A 20062-nucleotide genomic window follows, 5' to 3' on the forward strand; every position below is an offset into this window, starting at 1 on the left:
ATTTTGCAGGAGAAATCAGGTTACATCTACTGACATAGGCTATGCTTCAGTAAAACCTTCTTTGTCAGGTTGGCTGAATTCAGTTATAATCAGTAATCTTAAATCATTTATTTAATTTCAACAAAACCTGTTTTCAGGTTGGTTGAACTCATAGCTTATAATCAGTCATCTTAAATGATATTTTTCACTTCAATAAACCAGTCATTGTAGATGTTACCACATTAAGTAAAATTTCTAAGTTGAACTGACTAAAAAAATCAGTGTAGTAGGCTATGTGTAAGACCTCATGTGTCTTTTTTGACATCATTTGGGTTAAAAACTGGCACTGAGTCTGACCTACCTACTAGGTAGCCTATAATATAGTTATTAATAATAAATATTATTTTAACGCATGTCCATTTAAGGTGCTATTTAAATATTTGTAAACAATGTAAAAAATTGTTACCTCAACGATCTATTTACCTAATTTCCTTAAAATGACTTCTTGTAACTTAATGTAAACAGTTTGATTCCATCATGTTTTTGACAAATAAAACCAATTGATATGTCACCACAAGAAGTACATTTTGTTTACCTGAAACACTTTTATATTTAAAATAACACATAGCCTAAGCACCACAGCCAGCCTGTATACATTTTTGAGGAGCTCAGCACATGAGTTGTTATGACAACTCCCGCTCAAATAAGAGATGCGCTGCGCGTGGTTTGCCTCAGTTCGGAGCGCGAGCCAATCATCTAGCCAGCTTCTCCTCTGATCACGAGCTGGATTTACAATTCCGAGCAGCTGCTTTAAAAAATAACTTGGAGCGAACGAAACGGTCGCCATGGGGCAACACGGCGCCAAGACTGTCGTGTTCCTTATTAGTTTTAAGGTGAGGAGGAAGCAAGCAAGGTGAACATTCGCGTCAGACAAAACAACAGAACTACAAGACAGAAATGAGTTTGAGGGGCTGAGAAGATGTTGAGACGGACTCTATCTCGTATTTCTGGAGAGAGGAATAAGGGACGCGCTGATCAACCACAGGCGACACAGATTCATGGCTCAACTGTCCCCAACTTCTGTTATAACAAGGCAGCTGGAATGACTCGCTTTTTACAAGTATGGGACATACCAGTACAACGAAAAGATACAATATATCCAAGCATATAGCCTACCCTTTCACTTTAATAGACTCGGTCCGTTCTGAAGTTGTTCTATTTACTTCCTCAGGTACCTTGAATAACTTTACTAACCAAACCTCGGAGAACAAGTTGTTCCGGGATGACAGAAAATATCGCCTTTCTGACGAACAGCACAGAATTGGGGCACGTCGGTCGCGCGTTGGGTTCGAGCGCGCGTCCCGCCTGGGCAATAGCGGTGCTGGCCAGCGTGCTGATCTTCACCACTGTGGTGGATGTTTTGGGTAACCTGTTAGTCATCATTTCGGTGTTCAGAAATCGGAAACTGAGAAATGCTGGTGAGCTTTCATTTATCTTTATGGGTTAAACGCTCGTGCGTGCGCTCGTCATTGATAAAGTGATTCGCGCGCCTGCGAATGGTGATACAGAAAATGAATATTGTAGGCTACTAAATGACTTGTTTCCTTTACTTAACTCGAATCTCATTTGACATGCTGCCTAAAGTGTCAATAATGGTGAAAAAACGTGCATAGCCTATATTCTCTGAGATGCTCGACTGTGTTTTAGGGTTTTGAGTTAAATGAGTTTAGAGTTAAATGTAAACCATGTACACGTAGGCTATCTGATTTACCTTACTCCTGAATTATGAAGTAATTTACTAACATCAGAGTGTTTCTACAGTGTTAGTGGAGAATTACATGGTAAAAAGAAAATGTCTTGAAATGGCCAAAATATCACATGTAACCATACCCAAACAGCAAAAGTCTATTGAAAAAAGTCAGCTTCTTTTTGGAAGTGGACAGCTAAAAGTTTGTTTTGAAGGCAACATTTTAGCACTCAAAGTGCTCATGCATAAAGAATTTGAGACTTCCAGAAACCATATCAATATTTTTGTCACTCACAAGTTCTTCACAGTTTTGGGGAGAAACATCTTGTTTCAGCATTTTTAAGTCAGAGCTTAAGGTTGTGTTAAGATCACCTCACTTCGACCATGGCATGAAAAATTTACAGCAGCTTATCACCCTCAGCAGTTTGGGCTTCAAAGACTTATGACTGTAGTTAAGGCATAACTGGATGTGTACATCAATGAAAAATCGGGCACCCTTCTGAGCCTTGTTAGACCTTTCATTTAATTGTAAATGGGTGTGTTTGATGTTTTTGAATTGATGTTAAATCTAATTACCCACCTGAATGACCCCCTAACACATGAACAAATTGTGTTTTCACACATAATCCTGTCTAAAAAAATGTTTTAGGGGAACGGTCGAACAATTGAACGAGTCAAACTGCTGCAGGAGTTGTGATGACACTTAAAGATTCAGAGGAGACAGAGATATATTTAAGCTCTTTCAGTGGCTTTGACAATGTGTGTATAAGCACGTGTTTGTGGGATCTTTCCACACACCACTGATGCAACCGAGTGGGACTGCATTCAGAACCGCTTGACAGTTTGCGCATCTGAAGGGACATACACAAGACGAAAATGGCAAAATATTTAGTGATCTCAATCGCAAATCACTGTTCAGGAAATTAGCAAGAATTACACAAATAATAGATAAAGTAACTTAGCACAGAATAGCCTTCCACAATTCAGAGCTTTTTACAGGAAGAAGAGCAAGTGTTGTTCTCCTCAATGTTAATGGCTTACAACAGTTCATGGGTAGTTGAACAATGTCCCGCACAGTTCATCTGAGTTTAATGTGAGATCAAATATAATAGGATCCAAATCTGGACACTGATCAGCCCAACACATGATCCTGATGGACTTATTGATGTTCTCAAGCCACTTCTTGGTTGACTTTGCAATTTGGACAAGAGCATTGTCTCGTTAAAAAAAAAATAACATCTGATCATTCCTCAGATAACAACTTTTCATTTGTGGGAAGCAAGCCATTCATGCAATATTCTCCTCTACTCCAAAGCATTAAATGGCTTTTTACAGTGAAGCTAAAAAGGCTCCGCACTCAGTGACACTCTTCCTCCATGCTTCACTGTGGTAGAGATGCATTTATTATTATATTTCTCAGCAGATTTTCGAAGACACCGCTCTGGAGCATCACCAATTATGTTTCTGGCCAAAAATTAATACTGTCTTTGATGTTTTCCAAAGACAGCAGTGCCTTTTTCAAGTAGTGCATTTGTTTAAATTTGGCTAATTTGCTGATCAATAATTTATGGTTAAGACAATTAAAAGCTTAGTGTTTAGACTTTGTTTTTTTGCCCAGGAGTGTAACCGACACAAGAGCTCGCTTCAAAAGCTCATGCTTTTTCGCACTAAGCAAGAACCAGACCTGTCTGCTTCAAAGGCGCACTAGCAGTCTTATATCACCCTCTGTCTGATAGACACTCCTGCCTCTCTCTGCCTTCCCCTTCCAAAGCTATTCAAGCACATGGAGGTGGCATCACCAGCTCATTAGATTGAGTATGAATGCTGTCAGATTTTGCACGTGGTTTTCCCCCCGATGGCTGCTGCGATTGCCACTGTCTTCTCGCCTCTCGCCTGAGTGGATCTTCTCTGAAGGAGGAGAATTGGTTTCTTCATCTTTCAGCCTTTTGTCATTACTGGGGCCAATCAGGCATCTCACACGTGTAATAACACTGTCACTAACACCCAAAGAGGCTTTAAAACACCACAAAAGTGCACGGAGAAAATGGGATATTTAGTGGTGTGCGCCGTGTGTACTAACAAAGGCAGAGAAACAATGGAAACTGAAAGCCTGAAAGTGTCTTCAGAAGTAGAATTGTATGTTTCTAGAATCCTGTGCGCAGATTCATCTTGTAATCACAAGCATGGAGATAAAATATTTATGACTGACAAATAAAATCTTTTACATTAACGAAGCACATTCTAATGAGAGGACGGGTATGAAAGAGACTGTATAAAAATACTTTTTCTCTTTCTCTCAATGTGTTTCGCTTCTCCGTTTGTGTTATGTAGAACTGATGCCATGCTTTATTAATCAGACTTCCATGTCGAGTTCACATTCAGGGTTACTCGTACAGCTGTTATTTAAAGGCACATGGCGACCAGGGCTCCTGGAGTATCTCTGTCGGTTGCCACCTCTCCCTTGCACTGTCCCCTGTGAGGTTATGTAATCGTGTTTCTAGAAAGGAGGTTGAGTGCCAAGTGAAGTCAGTTTCCTGGCAGGCCCCTGCTCTGCCACATTACAGTAGTCAGCATGACCGTCAGTACATGTGTGTGGTGAATATGGCATCGCAAGCCACAGGCCACCAATGAGACGGACTGAGTGTTTCCGTGCTGTGTTTGGGGAAGTGTAGTCTTGAAATTTTAGCTTGAAGTCAGACAAAATAAGACTTTAGGCTTGACATGAAGCCAAGACTTTGGAGAAGATTAGAGACCGCTAAATGACTGTGACTGGTATGACGTTAGCTGTAAGTTTTGATTAAGTCAGAGATCTGAGGTTCAGATTCATATTTGGACTTAAAAGGATAGAAAACTGTCAACATTTACTCACCCTGACATTGTTTCAATTTAGCATGTTTTTAAAAAATATCTCTTAAGGCTGCATTTGTTTGATTAAAATGATAAAATTATTTAAAAATTATACAAAAATTTCATATATTTAAACATTTTATTTTATTCCTGCGATGCAAAGCTGAATTTTCAACATCATTACTCCAGTCTTCAGTGTCAGATGCTGATTTGCTGCTCAAGAATACATTTTTATTAGCATAGTTAAATAATGATAATTAACCATTTAAATTATATATATATATATATATATATATATATATATATATATATATATAATCTTTTACAACATAGGGATGAATGATTTTAATTTTTGGGTGAACTATTCCTTTAAGGAATCTTTAGAGATATATTGTGTTTGGTTCTTGTTTGTGTTCGGAGGGCAGTTTGTGCATTCATGCTTATTTCTCGGCCACAGGGCTATGCATGATTAAACCTAAATCGGGTCAGTGTCCATCCGCAGAGTTGTCAAAGCCTCTCAGCATCTGTGGTGCTTCTCGTATAAGGTGTATATCTGCTCTCTCTCACGCCCTCTCTCTCTCTCTCTCTCTCTCTCTCTCTCTCTCTCTCTCTCTCTCTCTCTCTCTCTCCTGCCTATCACACGGACAGACACAAACGCAGGGAGACCAAAGAAATGAACACCAATGCGTAGGCCTGTCACGATAACAAACAATAAATTGTCCAAGAAATTATTGCGATAAATGATAAAAATGTCATTCTGATACCATTTACATCTAAAATAATGCTAATGGCATAATGACATACACCTTTTCAAAGATCAATACACTTATTTCTAAAGACTATTTAACACTGAAAATGGAAAACATTTTACATTTCTAGAGTAAATGTACAAAACAACCAAAAACTATAAAAGCAATGGACTCTCATTCTCTGTTAGCAAAAATGCACTTGAATAAATACCAAAAACAGTAAATAAAATGAATGAAAACAAAACCCGAGCCTACCCTATGATAAATGATTTGTTATTAAAGCATTAACACACAAACCACTGTTAATTTAATAAAAGCAAGCATCTACTGCGTGCATGGTCTTGCATGACTGAATGCGTGCAAAGTGCGCTCCCTTGATAATTCCTAAAAAGCTGACAGTTCATCGTGATCTCATACATCTCAGTTATTATCAACGAAGCTGACTGCACAATGAATCTTTCATAATATCCACACTTTGTTTGTTATAATTAGAGGATTTGCCAGCATACTCAGCACTGAAAAAAAGTCTATTTTGCTTCTGATTGGCCAATGCGTTTAAGAAATCAACCCATATGTCTTCTGATTGGTTACATCGCTCAACGCTGCAAACATGTTATAAATAAAAACTCTGGCCTGTAAATCGTTTCTATTTTGTGTTAGTTGTTGCTTTTCTGCAACACATGAGTAAAAATCTATTCGTTTTAATGTTTTATTCATAGATATTTTTCTTGTTTGTGGGAGTCCCACAAATCATTGTATTCTCCCGTAACACACAGAGTGAGTGCATTACCGCTCGGACTCGGCCATCAAATCTAGTGCCGTTCCGCACTCAGTTGTGTTGGAAGTGCATGTCTCTAGATAAACGGGAAATATCGGCCCGTGGGCTGGGTCGGGTCAGGTTCGGACACGGGCAGAGAATCTAAGCTCTAGTTCACGCCAAGGAACCGAGAGTTGTCATCCAGTCTCTTTGGTAGAGGAGACGAGGAAAACGAACAAGCAAATGGAAATTATCGTGGCCGGAAAGATTTTCGAGCTATTTTTTTTTTATTGTGCGATTAATTGATGTATTGGCTATCGCGACAGGCCTACCAATGTGGATGAGTCTTTGTTTGTCTGACATTTAGAAACTCAAAAAGAAGTGGGAAATAAAGGAAGAACAGAGCCTTTCAGCCATTCTTACGAATCCAAATCCCTTTTATATCTGTTTTGAACTTGTGCATTTAGGACCCTTGGGCAATTCTGTTAGAAGGTGGGTTTGGACTGGAGAACTGTGAATTGAAGGCATTGCAGGCTGAAGACGGTCTGAACAGTGTTCAGAGAGGGAGAGAGCAGCCCACCTGCTGTTATTTAGTGCCTGGACACCCTCCTCACAGGACAGTAAAACTGTTTGCAGAAGCTACAAAGTTTAATGTGGCTAGGGTCTACTCTGAGGCAAGCAACGCATAGATTTTTTAAAGCACTTTAAAGACATTCAACACCAAGGATTTTAAACACAAGACCTTTAGGAATGTAATGTAGCAGATGATTGTTTGCGCTTTCTGTTGTGTTACTGAAAGTGATAACCTCAAGTCTCTGGCAAGAAGTCAACTTCGCTGTTTTTCTAGTATTTTCAAAATAGTAGGCTCTTTCTTGTTATACAATACTTTATATTTATGAAAATAAACTTTTCAAGGCATTTAAGCATAACTTATTTACAGTGCAGCAGTGATAAATTGAACAGGATGCTAAAAGCTAATAAAAGCTAGTATCGTAGATAATATCATACAAAATTTCATGGATTGTTTTAGAGAAAAACAACAAATACACTCACCTAAAGGATTATTAGGAACACCATACAAATAGTGTGTTTGACCCCCTTTCACCTTCAGAACTGCCTTAATTCTACGTGGCGTTGATTCAACAAGGTGCTGAAAGCATTCTCATATTGATAGGATAGCATCTTGCAGTTGATGGAGATTTGTGTGCCAAGAAAACATCCCCCACTCCATTACACCACCACCACCAGCCTGAACAATGGTAACAAGGAAAATGGTAACCCCTAGAAATGGCTGTGCGTGAAAATCATATAAAATATTTTTATGCCAGAAGTTAATCAATGGGACCCAGAGACATTGCAACCCTAGTGAAAATATTTAGTTTCACATTTATTGTTCAGTTATTTGTGATATTAGGGAGAAAAATTAAAGTAATATTTTATTTGGTATTTTGACAAACATTACTTTTTAGTTATACTTTTTTAAAAAAAATAAAGAATACTTTTGTTCAAAAGGACACATTCAATTTATCAAATGTAAAAGTAAAGACATTTTTAATGTTTCAAACTCTTTTCAACATTGATTGATAATAAGAAATGTTATTTGAGCACCAAATCTTCATATGATATCTGAAGGATCATGCGACAATGAAAACTGAAAAAATGGCTGCTGAAAATTCAGCTTTGCCATCACAGGAATAAATTACATTGTTAAATACATTAAAATTATTTATTTGAACTGATTAACAGACTTCTTTCAAAAACATTAAAACAATATCCTACTGATCTTTTGAACGATATTGTATGATAGGTACACGAAAGTGTATAACATGAATGACCCAGTAAATGTTAAATGATTTTGTCTATTACATCCCCTGTGAAATGGTGCTTCCATCTCCCTTACTGAATTTGGCTGGTTTTTTCAAGAGGTTTTAGATCATATAATTATATTCAATCTACTCAAGCCCAGTTGAGCTATAGCATGGCACCAGGAGAGCACATGTCAAAAGGGAATTCACCAATGTAATAGAACTTTGCTCATGTCCTTATTCCTTCTTTCACTCTTTTTTTTTTGATTTTATGCCAGTCTTACCCTCACTGATGTACCAGCAAATGCCATTGCCCAGGGAGGAATTTGAAATTTAACGGGTAGAAAAAGAAATCTCTACCAAACAGTTTCTATTCAGGTCTTGTTTCACTCTACTCCAGGTTCAAATAAGAGAGAGAGTTTCGGCTTGGGTTTCATGTTTACTTGATAGGTTCACAGCTGTAACTGTCTGTCACACCCAGTCTGTTCTCAAGATGGAAGCCTCTTTTAAACTTTTTGAAAGATGCTTGGATTTGAATGCATGAAACAAATATTTGTCCACCCTTTCGGTCTCCGTCCAATTTAACAGACACAGCCCCGATACTCACTGGACCATGATGTTGTTGTCTCAGGATGTATCATTCAGCAGACACTTTAAACTAAAGGTCTTGCATTGGATTTTTGCAATTACAGTAATCTGGTATCACTCGCGATCTTGCTCAAGAACACTTTTCCTTCCCTGTTTTTTTTTTTTTTTTTTTTGTGCAAGTATCAAACAAATGCACAAATAATAAAGCATGTTAAATTAAACAGAACTAAACTGAAGCTGAAGGGTTTCTCAGCTTTGCAAATTTTACTTTGCTCTCTAGGCAAATGTGCTGTTTTACATGCTGCACGCTGACATTACCTTGGCATAAGATGAAACAGCAAAACCCTGGACAGACAGGCCGAGGCATCACCATGATCTTCAAACCCATCCTTCCTGATTTCACAAACCAGAGACCTGGCAAAAAAAAAAAAAGTGCACCATGTCAAGATTTCTGAGATTCATTTATGCATGCGTATACATTGGGGACTGATGTGATCACTTTACTTTAACGAAATCCATCATTCTACCCCCTATATCCAGTGATAATAATGCAAAGCTCTTGACTAAATCATTTGATCACTGGGAATTGTGGACTGAGGCACACAATCTGAATTTCATGAACCCCAAGTTTGATCTGATCAAAGATTGCATGCCTAAAGCATTTTAAACCCTTTAAAGTTTTACTTTTACATCAGCATTAAATAAAAACCCACACTCTTCAGAAAAAAAAAGACAAATTAAGCAAACCCACCACACACACACACGTATATATCTTCACCGCAGCCAGAGAAGATGAACCTATGTGACGTGTATTCTGCTGTTTGCAGTTACATAACATAATCTTAGACATTTTATTTACATTACTCCATGACTCCTCTGATTCACTCTGAAGGAGTCAAAGGTCAACATGTTGACATTTTGACAGGCCTTCAATGAGGATATTGTTTTTTATGTGGCTGTTTGAAGGGCTGAATGATGTAATAGTGTTTGGCTGGAAGGAACAGAGGTTCAGAGGGGGCTCTCTAATCACAGGGTGGATTGTAGAGAAGGAGCCGGTGTGGTTTGATACAAGTGAGATATACTAGTCTTTTTCAATTTGTGTTGGCAGAATGACGTGAAACTCAGGCTTTGAGAGGAAAACTACAAATTCCAGGGCAGGAAGAGCAATATTTTGAATGTGACGAGAGCCTCTTTGTATAATTTGTGTGTTATTTAATGGAAATTATACAGATGGTTTAGATGTAAACCTGAAAGGGTGATTCAGGTATTAGAAATTCCACAAGTTTATTATGGGCACAATATCCCGTATTTTTATGACCAATTAACACTTTAAAGGCTTTCCATGTTTTCACTTTTATACGGTGGGGGTGCTATTAAACATTTGGGAGATTGTAAAGAATCTCCAGATCCGAAAACAAGCGAAGCAGCAGCAGAAACCAGCATTAGACGCTTTGCATACATTTGTAAACTAACTAACCTGATTATCAGACATTAAACAGCATATAAATCAATGTCGACCCAGGAAGAGAGAACGACTGTTAAGCTTTGGGGATGTCGATGGACTTGATCTACTTTGAATTGTTCTGAATCTGATCTGGACGAAGTGGACGATCTGGACAAAAAGCAATTTTCATGAAATAAACAGGTTTATTTTCAGTAAGCTACTTACATTCAAATCATAATAATAATTCAACTATATAATATCTGTTATTTCATTTAAGTTTATTTTATTAATTGCTAATGAAATATGATGATGGTTGTACAAAGATTCTAGTAGCCTTATCATAGAGCCCCTTCAGGACATATGGGAGCTGTTTGAAGTGCAGTGGCCATGGCTCAAGGGCACAACAGTAGTGCTTGTCGTTTGGTTCTACTGAGAGCGCATGCTTTCCGGTTACCAATTAAGATTAGCCCTTGGTGCTCTATTTGGGCCTCAGTCCAGTTTTTCATTATTCCTAGTTCACATACTCCCAAAGACGGGACCCCCTTCAAAATTTGCAATCTGTAAAATTTTAACAAAAAATATTTCTCCTCTACAAATCCCAAAATGATTTCCATATTTTGACTAGTGTGAAATGACCTTGTGAATATATCACTCCAAAGGAACAGAAAAGTTGTTCCTCAATAATTTCCCCTGACCGAGTCCTTCATCCTGCTGCATTTTATAATAGATGGATAAAAAATTGAACTGCTGGACTGAGTATAATTCACAACGAGGTTAATATTGATAAGAACTTTAACCTTACAGGATCAAGGTTTATACTTTACACATTGAAACTACACATTTAATGCTACGCTCCTCACTGATGAAAACCTTTTAAAATGATGAAAGGTTGTGATCAGGTCATTTTGCTGAAATGATACATTGAAATTGCGCATGCTTATGACATGAGAGCTGTAAGTAACCCAGGTTTGAATTTGCTTTCTTTATTTATGAACACACACACACACACACACACACACACACACACATATATATATATATATATATATATATATATTATAATTTTCTGCACACTTGGGTAGTGATGTTACAACTCAGAATTGGTCACTTGTTGAATGGCGGCCATTTCTCTATAGCTGGGCAGTTAACACAAGTTAATAATACAGTTAAAATGAAATATCTGATATATATATATATATATATATATATATATCTATCTTATATTGTCTGTAATCTCTTTCTGACGTATTTATTCGATCGTTTCTAGCATGCTTTAACACACTGCTAGCATGTTTTAGCTTTCTCAAGCCTACAAAATAATAGTCGCTTTCATTATCATTGTGTTAACACTAATATTCTGAATTCATTCGCAGTAACATTTTCTCAATTCATTATTTATTTACTTGGTGCTTAATCATATGCAGTGGAGAGGTCGCATGTGGTATCAGCTTTTATCAATTATGAGTAACAGCGCAGATGCTGTGCTAATGGGCACATAAATGAGGCTGCATGTGAAGTTTCTCAAGGTCATCCTCCTCCATTAGTAATTACACTTCTTGAACCCAAGTGGAATTGAGCTCAGAGTGAACTATAAGCCGCACTCAGCAAGAACAGGAGATGTTCAATTTCCTCTAATTACGCATGGATCACCTTTGACTCTCTGAAAGAAGTCTTATTTTGGGCAAAATCATTCATAGGTTTTTCTTTTGGGTTTAATAAGAGGAACTTAAAACATGTCAGAGCACAATCCTGTTCACATTTTTCTTCCAATAGCGTACTTTCTTGTGTAATAAAGAAAAGTTCTGGGATATATAGAACATTTGGGGTTATATATAACTCTGTTATCAAGATTACAATGTTGTAACAATGTTGATTGTGTGTAGTTGATGAGTAACAATGTTGATAGTGTGTAACAGAATACAAACAATACTTTAAAGAAATATATATATATATATATATATATATATATATATATATATGGTTATAAGTAAATATTTTTTTTTATTTTTTTTAAATAACTTCTATTTGGCAAGCACCAGATTATTAAAATGTAATGTTTTCAATAAAATACTAGAAAGAAGTAAGTGAACAGTTTTATCCTTAAGCTTTTGAAATGCAAAATGTATCTCCAATTATAGAATCCCTATATTTAAAAAAAATTATACTTTTATTCAGCAAGGATACATTGAATTCAAAGTCTGTGTTTCTCTTTAAATGTCTATTCTTGAAAGAATTCCCCCCCAAAAATCACATTTTCCACAAAACAGCTATATTTTAAATAAATATTACTGTTTTTGATCAAATAAATGGAGTCCGGGTGAGCAAAAGAGCAAAAAACTAGCCTAACAGTAGTTTATATGGCATGTCATATGAATGCATTTTTCAGTTTATATAAACATGCTCCTTTTCGCTAGTTTGTGTTGTTAACTTGAAATGAAAGCTATGTAAATGTGAATTGTCTTCATTTGCACTGTGACATGGCTGGAGTTTGGTTTCAGCACCATGGACAGCGCAATGAACTACTTCAATGCTAAAGCTTTAACTCAGGAAGCTGTTTGAAAAACAAATCGGATTTGCATGGATCAGTCAGAAAAGACTGCGTGGATTTCTGCTGATGATTTGGCTTCATTTTTTGTCTATGCTCTCTGGCTATATTTCCTGACCTTTTGGTTTTTCCAAGGGGTTCATTTTATTATTACAGTCATGAATTAATCATACTATTGACTTAAATATCTTTTAAAGAAAGATTAAATATCCCTTTAAACTAGGCATGCACTACTGCCCTGTATTGGCTCTATTTCCCTTTTATTCTGTTGATTTGTGTGGTCATTCATTCCCAAGAGCTCCTGTACCTGTCTGGATGAACTGCCTGGACACAATGAAGGATTTCCTCAATGGCGATAGGTTAGAAATGGCAGGGTCAAGATTTAATATTGCTCTTGGCATGGCTTCCCAAAGTCTTTTTGCAAAGGTTGTCCAGATCCATAAGGAAAAGCAAAAAAGGCCACCAGTCTTATGGGCATGTTGAAGCAGGAGTGTCTGTCTGTCTCTTACAGCTGTAGCTCTTCTTTTCTGAACTTAAAGTCTTTGACAGGAGAGCAGGGCATGCAGGGCATGTATCATTTTATACTACTCTGAGGGTTTCATAACCCTGTCTGACCCTGCTCAAGTGTTTTTATAATGAGCCTTAGACATAGGAACCCACCCTTACCTTCTGTTCTGTCTCCACAACTTTTCCCTAGATTGAGCTGTCATTTCCTATTCGGAAAGGTTACAATGTGAAAGAAAATCTGACAAAGACGTTTACATTGTATGTTCAAAACGGATACTTTTCAGGACATGGTAAACAAGACATTGTTGTCAAAGTTGAATGTGACATTCATATGCCATTAAATTAGAGTTAACCTGGATTTATCAGACATTTTTGAAAAATCTTTTTCCATTATGATTTCCTTTTTTTCCCAGTTATGCTCAGATTTAATCATTTTAAAAAATCATCAGCTATCAGAAAAGAAGAAAATCATGAAAATGTATTTGTCAAAATGAACCCTGAATCGATCTTGAATGTGGAAAGGTGTATGAACAACTCAATACTTTGTAATCTTACTTTAAATAGACATTGATGTCTCATGCACATATTCACATCAGTCTAGATTGCAGTGTCTCGCTCTGTCATACACACAAACATAGTACACCATTAATCAAACAGATAGGTTCTCTTATATATGTTGGACATCTTTTGATAAAAGTATATAAATAAAGAAATACGATTATAAACAGGAGCTTTTAAGGAGCTTTTGAATTATGACCAAAGGCAATTATTAACATAAAAATACTTAATTCATAAACACGCCCTTTTGTAAGAGGATTAGACTAGCCTTTATAGTGATTGTATATGAAGTTAAACCATTAACTGGCTTTAGAGATGTTAAAACTTGCGTATTACTCACAACTCACAAGCTGGTTTATATGTGAACACAAAAATGGCATTTATAGCTGAGTCTCATTGTGTATTATTTCATGGTACATTCATCTACAGAGCAGCGGTATGACCTTGATTTTGCTTCATCTCAGGTTGAATTATAGTGGCTGCATGGGGATAAAAGTCTTAAGAAAAGAGAAGAAAGCACAGAGATGAAAGGTTGGGCTCAGGTAGGTCAGTGTAATTGTATTTATCATTTCGCTCGTTTTATCCTGTGAACAAAGCTAAGAATAGGAAATAGCTGAAAAGAGAAAAGTTAGAGTAATTTCAACATGACAGGCTAAACAGGTTTTGAGGTTTTTGAATCATTTTTTAAAGGCCACAGCGATGAACAGAAGAGAATATTGGGTTATGATCTGTATAATGTCATGCTGAGAAGTGCCAGGAATGATTTTTGGCATTTGCTGAAAAGGATGGGGGGGAAAAACAGCTTTTCCTCCCTATCAATTCTTCTTCTTCTTTTTTTTTTTTGGTTTGTATACGCTTTGCTATTGGTGGTATCTGACAAAATTCATGTCAAATGCTTTGAATTGATTTTAAAAAAATCTGATTAATGGGGGCCCTTACTTTATGGCCCTCACGTTTCTTCAGGATCAGGGAAGGAGAGAGGCACTGACTGAATGTTAAATTGGTCTGGATGTCGAAAAAGCTGTAGGCAATGAGGGGAAAATGTGTGCCTGATTAAAGCTCTTCACCCCTCATGACTTTGAGACAATTATTTATTATTCTTTTAAAGGTGAATCTCGTGAAATTCAGCAAGAATATGTTAAGATCACATTTTACTCCAAAAAAGGAAAGAAAAAAAAGAAATAAATAAATGCAATCTGTGCATAAAGAAAATTAGCATGATTAAGCATGATTATTATAATTAAGCACAAATTCCCCAAAGCATGCACACATAGACATCAAAGGGGGCTTGAGCACCTGCCTGTTTTCTTCCCTTTTTCTTAGGGTCTTTTATATATAAGTAACTCTCACGCTCTCTTCGCGCAGCACTCATCGGCACACCAGACACACAGACAGCCTAGAAAGGTCTTCACGGGAACCCGTCAAAAGTTCGGTTTAACTTGAAATTGTGACAGAAATAGGCTATATTCCTGTTGTACAGTAGAATCTATTAAAACTTTGTTTTAATTATTGTTTAGCTCTTTGTTTGACAAAAACATTTAATATGATTAAAAGTTAAATTATATTAAATGTAACCTAATAAAATTTAAATACACACACAGAATATCTGAAAAACTTAAATTATGTCAATTAATTTCACCCTTTCACACGTAAGTTTAAAATATTCTAACTGACCCCCCTGGGTGAGTTTTTCAAGGCGGCCGTTATTTCGAACTTGCCACTTTAATGTTTCCATGGTGACGCGTCATTGCTTGTCACATGACACAGCGCTGAATGAATGATGATCTGCTTTTATGTCATTTTTCCTTTTTATTAAAGCTACATTGTGTGATTTTTACCCCCATCTAGCAGTGAAAAGGTATATAATCATCCAGTGAATATTATTTTCTGTTCCTCTCAATTCCAATTTCGTTTTAACTCCGACGGTGGCCAATGTAGTCCAAGATTAACATGGCTTCCAGTTCGACCTCGTCCATGAGTGTTAACTCAAACGTAAACGTGAAAGGCGAAGCTTGAATTAACGGGTATGTCCCTCTTTGGCTAATGTACTTTCAAGATGGAGGGGCAACATGGCGACCGACATTAGAACCCCTTACCCGTATGTATTTGCAATGGCATATTATACACTCACGAGAATACTTTATTACTTGAACGAAGTAAATATACATTAATGAGCACATATATTTTTGAAAGAACTAAGTGTTTTTAGCTAAGAATAAACTAAAAGAGCTACACAGTGTAGCTTTAAAAATATTCACAAATGTAATGTATTAGCTATAGCATGAAACACTGCTATTTCGATTGTCAAATATGTGCTAGTGGATGGGTTTTGTTGTTTAAACATCTTTAACGATCGCGTTAGTTGAGCTGTATGCACAATGGGCGGCGCCATTTTAGTTTGTTTTACAGTTCAGAGAATCGGATCTGTCAATTCCTCCACTTCTCACGAAAGACATGGAAGTAAGTGGCTGGTAAACTGGGAGAAGAATAGGGAAGCTACTTAAACAACGTGTATCTGATATAAATAAAACGTGTCATCTTATTATAATGGAAAGTATTATTATTGCTGCTTCCATAGACATCAGTGCGTATTTTACAAACTCAAAATCATTGTTTTGCTAGTACTTATATGTATTTAAATGTCTAAAACCTAAAATAAACATTATATGGTTGAAAATGTCTCAGGTTACGACTGTAACCTATGTTCCCTGAGAACAGGGAACGAGACAATACGTCGAATGACGCTATGATGTGTATATTCGACGTATTGTTGAGTTCCCTTCGAAAGGGAACCATAAAAGAAATGGACAGAGCGACCCCATTGATTTCAACGGAGAAGACTGTCTGAGCGACTGCGCAGGCTCAATCTGAGACAGTCTGACTGTTGAAAATCGTCTAGTAGCTGTGCCAAGACAAATCTGAATCACCTAAATAAATCATTGTATATAAGTTAAAAATATATATATTATAACAACAAATTAAAAAATATATCTGACGCATTATGGCAATGCGTTGGGGGGAAATATTATTTTTATTCATCATGAAAATAATATCATGATGCACAAAAATCTGAAATCTTGATCCTCAAATAGACTTGGCTATTTCATGCAAAATACATCTATTAATCATGGGGTAAAATGTGACCTTGCATGTGTTTGTAAGATTCTTCTTTCCACTTTGACAGTTCTACCTGGGAAATCACTTTCTGAAAATGATGCCTCAATTGACAAGTATGCATCTGGACTCTATGCTAATAAGATGACTCAGTCAGCTGTTTCTACATGCATGCAGTAATCTGTAAATGATGACTGTTTAACATAAGAAAGCGAGTAAATGGATTGTTCGTTTTAACAGAGCAGACCGTGCATGGGATGAATGTGAGAGGGCAGAGACTAGAAGAGAGTGCATTGTTTTAGAGAGCGATGTGTTCTCTGCTGTCACAGTGTTATCAAAGACTTCACGCTCCCTGGAGGTGCTTTTGAAGTTGATGTGATTCAGCCTTTCTCTTTTCTTTTCGCTCAGTAGCTTTGTCATTCTTGATTCTTGTTTCCTCTCTCATTTACTCTCCGGTTCTCAACGTGTCATTCACATGAGTTTACCCCTATATTCAATTTAAGTGCCACCACATAGGCTTAGAGGGGCAAAGGCAGGAAACGGTGCATCGAAAGTGGCGTGTGTACTGCGAAATAGTCAACATAAATCGACTTACATAAACGCATAAAATGATTCTCATGTACAGCTCACAAAAAAATTAAATGTGTGAAAAATAGTTGAAAAATCTGTTTTGACATAGCGTAGTGTTAGTGTACTACTGTTCAAATGTTTGGGTTTTGTCTTTGAAAGTAGTACCAAGGCTGCATGTATTTGATCAGAAATACAGTGGAAAAACTGTGTAAAAGCTGTTTTCTCTTTTAATATGTTTTAAAATAAAATCTATTCCAGTGAAAACAAATCTGAATTTTCAGCATCATTACAGTCTTCATGGTCCTTCAGAAATCAATATGCTGATTTGCTGCTTAATTAAGACTTTTTCTTCCAGGATTCTTTGATGAATAGAAGGTATATATGAATAGAAGAAAATAGCAATTTATTTGAATTATAAAACTTTTGTAACATTATAAATGTCTTCTTTACTGTTACTTTTGATCAAATTATGCACCCTTGTTGAATAATTGTTGCTGCACCCTTGTTGTTGACCCCAAACCTCAAATGAATGTTCAAGATGATAATCATAACGGTTTAGTCATATCTACACAATAAACATTTAAAATAATACATCTATTTTTGAGAAATGTATTTGTTTAATTGGTAACGCTTCCTTTTACAGTACAGTACTTACGTGTACTTACTTACCTTGAAAGTACTGGCTAATATGAGGTAAGTACATGGGTTAGGGGTAGTTTCAGGGTTAGTAGTACCTAGTAGTTACCCAGTAATTATAATTACTTCAATAAGTACATTGTAAGTACAAGGGTAAAAGGACTGTAAAAGGAGGTGTTACCGTTTAATTCATGTACAAGCTAATTTCTAATCCGATCCCAGTCTAATTGTGAAAGGTTTCTATTGTTTTTTTGTTTGATTCACATAAAATTGATCTGGCAACAGCATCAAATTGTGCTGGCAAAAACAAGATTATTAACAAGCCCTTTTTTTCTTTCTCTCTTTCGCTCAGGCAACGTGTTTGTTGTCAGTCTGGCCTTCGCTGACCTGGTGGTGGCTTTCTATCCGTACCCGCTGGTGTTGTACGCGATCTTCCACGACGGCTGGGCTCTGGGGGACACCCAGTGTAAAGTCAGCGGCTTCCTAATGGGCCTGAGCGTGATCGGCTCCGTTTTCAACATCACCGGCATCGCCATCAACCGGTACTGCTACATCTGTCACAGTTTTGCCTACGGGCGTTTCTACAGCTACCGGAACACGCTGCTGTTAGTGGCCCTGATCTGGGCACTCACTGTGCTGGCCATTCTTCCCAACTTCTTCGTGGGGTCGCTGAGTTACGACCCTCGTGTTTACTCCTGCACCTTCACGCAGACCGCCAGTAGCTCCTACACTGTGGTCGTGGTGGTGGTTCACTTCCTGGTGCCCATCGGCGTGGTGACCTTCTGCTACCTGAGGATTTGGGTTCTGGTGATACAGGTGAGGCGGAAGGTGAAGAGCGAGGAACGCTCCAGGGTGAGACCCAGTGACCTGCGCAACTTCGTCACCATGTTCGTGGTGTTCGTTTTGTTCGCGATCTGCTGGGCTCCGCTCAATCTCATCGGACTGGTGGTGGCCATCGACCCAGAGGTCATGGCTCCACGTGTTCCAGAGTGGCTCTTTGTGGTCAGCTACTTTATGGCCTATTTCAACAGTTGCCTCAACGCCATCATTTACGGACTCCTCAATCGGAACTTCCGAAAGGAGTATATGCGGATCATGACGGCGATGTGGATTCCTCGGAGGTTCGCGACTGAGACCTCCAGGGCCGCCACAGATGGGATAAGGAGCAAACCCTCGCCGGCCATCAATAACAACGAGTGACTTTTGTTTTCAGCCAATCACTGTTCAAAAAAAAAAAAACATCATGGATGCATAAAGCAAATTTATACACTTGGAACTGTGAACACTTGACTTTATTTGACGCTAAAACCATTATACACAACTCAGGGTGCTTGTTTTATTTTTGCTGTTGTGATCCATTCCAACACACTACTATTAAGAAATATTTAACTCACAATTTATATTAAATATATTCAATGAAGTACCTTTTATTTTGTGTATATATGGACTATTTACTGGAGATATTTTGTACAATTTTGTGGGTCTGTTGTATATATGTTGTATAAATCAGTATGCTTCACATATTTATCAATTCAAAAATTCTGCCTTACTCTTGAACTTTCACATGAAATACAGAAAAAAAAAAAAAATGATTCAAGGTGCCAAACGTTAATACATTGCCGGCAAGTATCTGATATACCAAATCCGTTTGTCTTATCGAACCAGATGAGATTCTGAGAGCATCATAATTTAAATGTAACACCAACAGCTCTTTAATGAGCGAAGAGCTTCCAGCACAGCAAGATAAAGCACAAACTTCAAAAAAAGCACCTCATGCGGATTCAGCCAAGAGAAATTGAGCTTTTTCAAAGAGAACGATGACAGCGTGCGGTCAGTCCGTCTTCACTTTCAATTTGTGTTCACCTCTTATCTTTCGAACATTAAATGTCATTCATGACTTTGGGGTTATTACTTTGCCAGGAAATGTGCATGACTCTGAACCCATATATTTTCTTCAACAAATGATCTGGGAGCAAAACGTTACCGGAATTTGTATTAAAAGACGGGTAAAAAGGGAAAGTATTAACAAGACTTTGTTTGAATGTATTATCGTTTTTTCTCTGTGCTTGTTTTTTTTTACTTGATTTTACAATGTGCGTTTTAATCCTCCCCATATTACGAGACGTTCCATCCAGTGGGATTGTGCTGTGTGAGAACATGCTCAACCATTGACCTGAATAAAAGAAAGCAACCAAACTGATGAAAGCCAAGTCTAT

The 20062-nt window shown here is 37.3% G+C and overlaps 1 protein-coding gene and 1 long non-coding RNA gene across 4 annotated transcripts in view; one reads left to right on the forward strand and one right to left on the reverse strand.

The window, feature by feature from the left end:
- Positions 1–20062, reverse strand: part of LOC148969385 (uncharacterized) — a 109337-nt gene that overhangs the window by 12509 nt on the left and 76766 nt on the right. The window contains exons 4-5 of one of the 2 annotated variants that reach the window (XR_016149485.1): positions 8791–8886; positions 7140–7328 (exon numbers count right to left, since the gene is read on the reverse strand). This is a non-coding gene — a long non-coding RNA (uncharacterized LOC148969385). Of the gene's footprint in view, positions 1–7139; positions 7329–8790; positions 8887–20062 lie in introns of those variants that run through there. The other variant, XR_016149484.1, reaches the window with a different exon arrangement.
- On the forward strand, positions 730–20049 carry mtnr1bb (melatonin receptor 1Bb). Of its 2 annotated transcripts, XM_039675602.2 has the most exons (3): positions 730–1099; positions 1211–1457; positions 18199–20049. In XM_039675602.2, the coding sequence occupies exons 2-3, from the start codon at positions 1262–1264 to the stop codon at positions 19044–19046; spliced, it is 1044 nt and encodes a 347-aa protein (XP_039531536.1). In that variant the 5' UTR covers positions 730–1099; positions 1211–1261; the 3' UTR covers positions 19047–20049. The 2 variants fall into 2 exon arrangements, with proteins under 2 accessions (XP_039531536.1, XP_039531535.1); XM_039675601.2 differs by having other exon boundaries at positions 730–1457.

This window comes from Pimephales promelas, chromosome 23 (assembly GCF_988280905.1).
Source record: "Pimephales promelas chromosome 23, fPimPro1.hap1.1, whole genome shotgun sequence".
NCBI classification, from domain to species: domain Eukaryota; kingdom Metazoa; phylum Chordata; class Actinopteri; order Cypriniformes; family Leuciscidae; genus Pimephales; species Pimephales promelas.

Excerpts from the sequence above, each read along its gene's own strand:
- mtnr1bb (XM_039675601.2), top strand. The coding sequence starts at position 1,262 with ATGACAGAAAATATCGCCTTTCTGACGAACAGCACAGAATTGGGGCAC. Across the intron at positions 1,458-18,198 it reads TCGGAAACTGAGAAATGCTG|GCAACGTGTTTGTTGTCAGT; the intron begins GTGAGCTTTCAT and ends TCTTTCGCTCAG.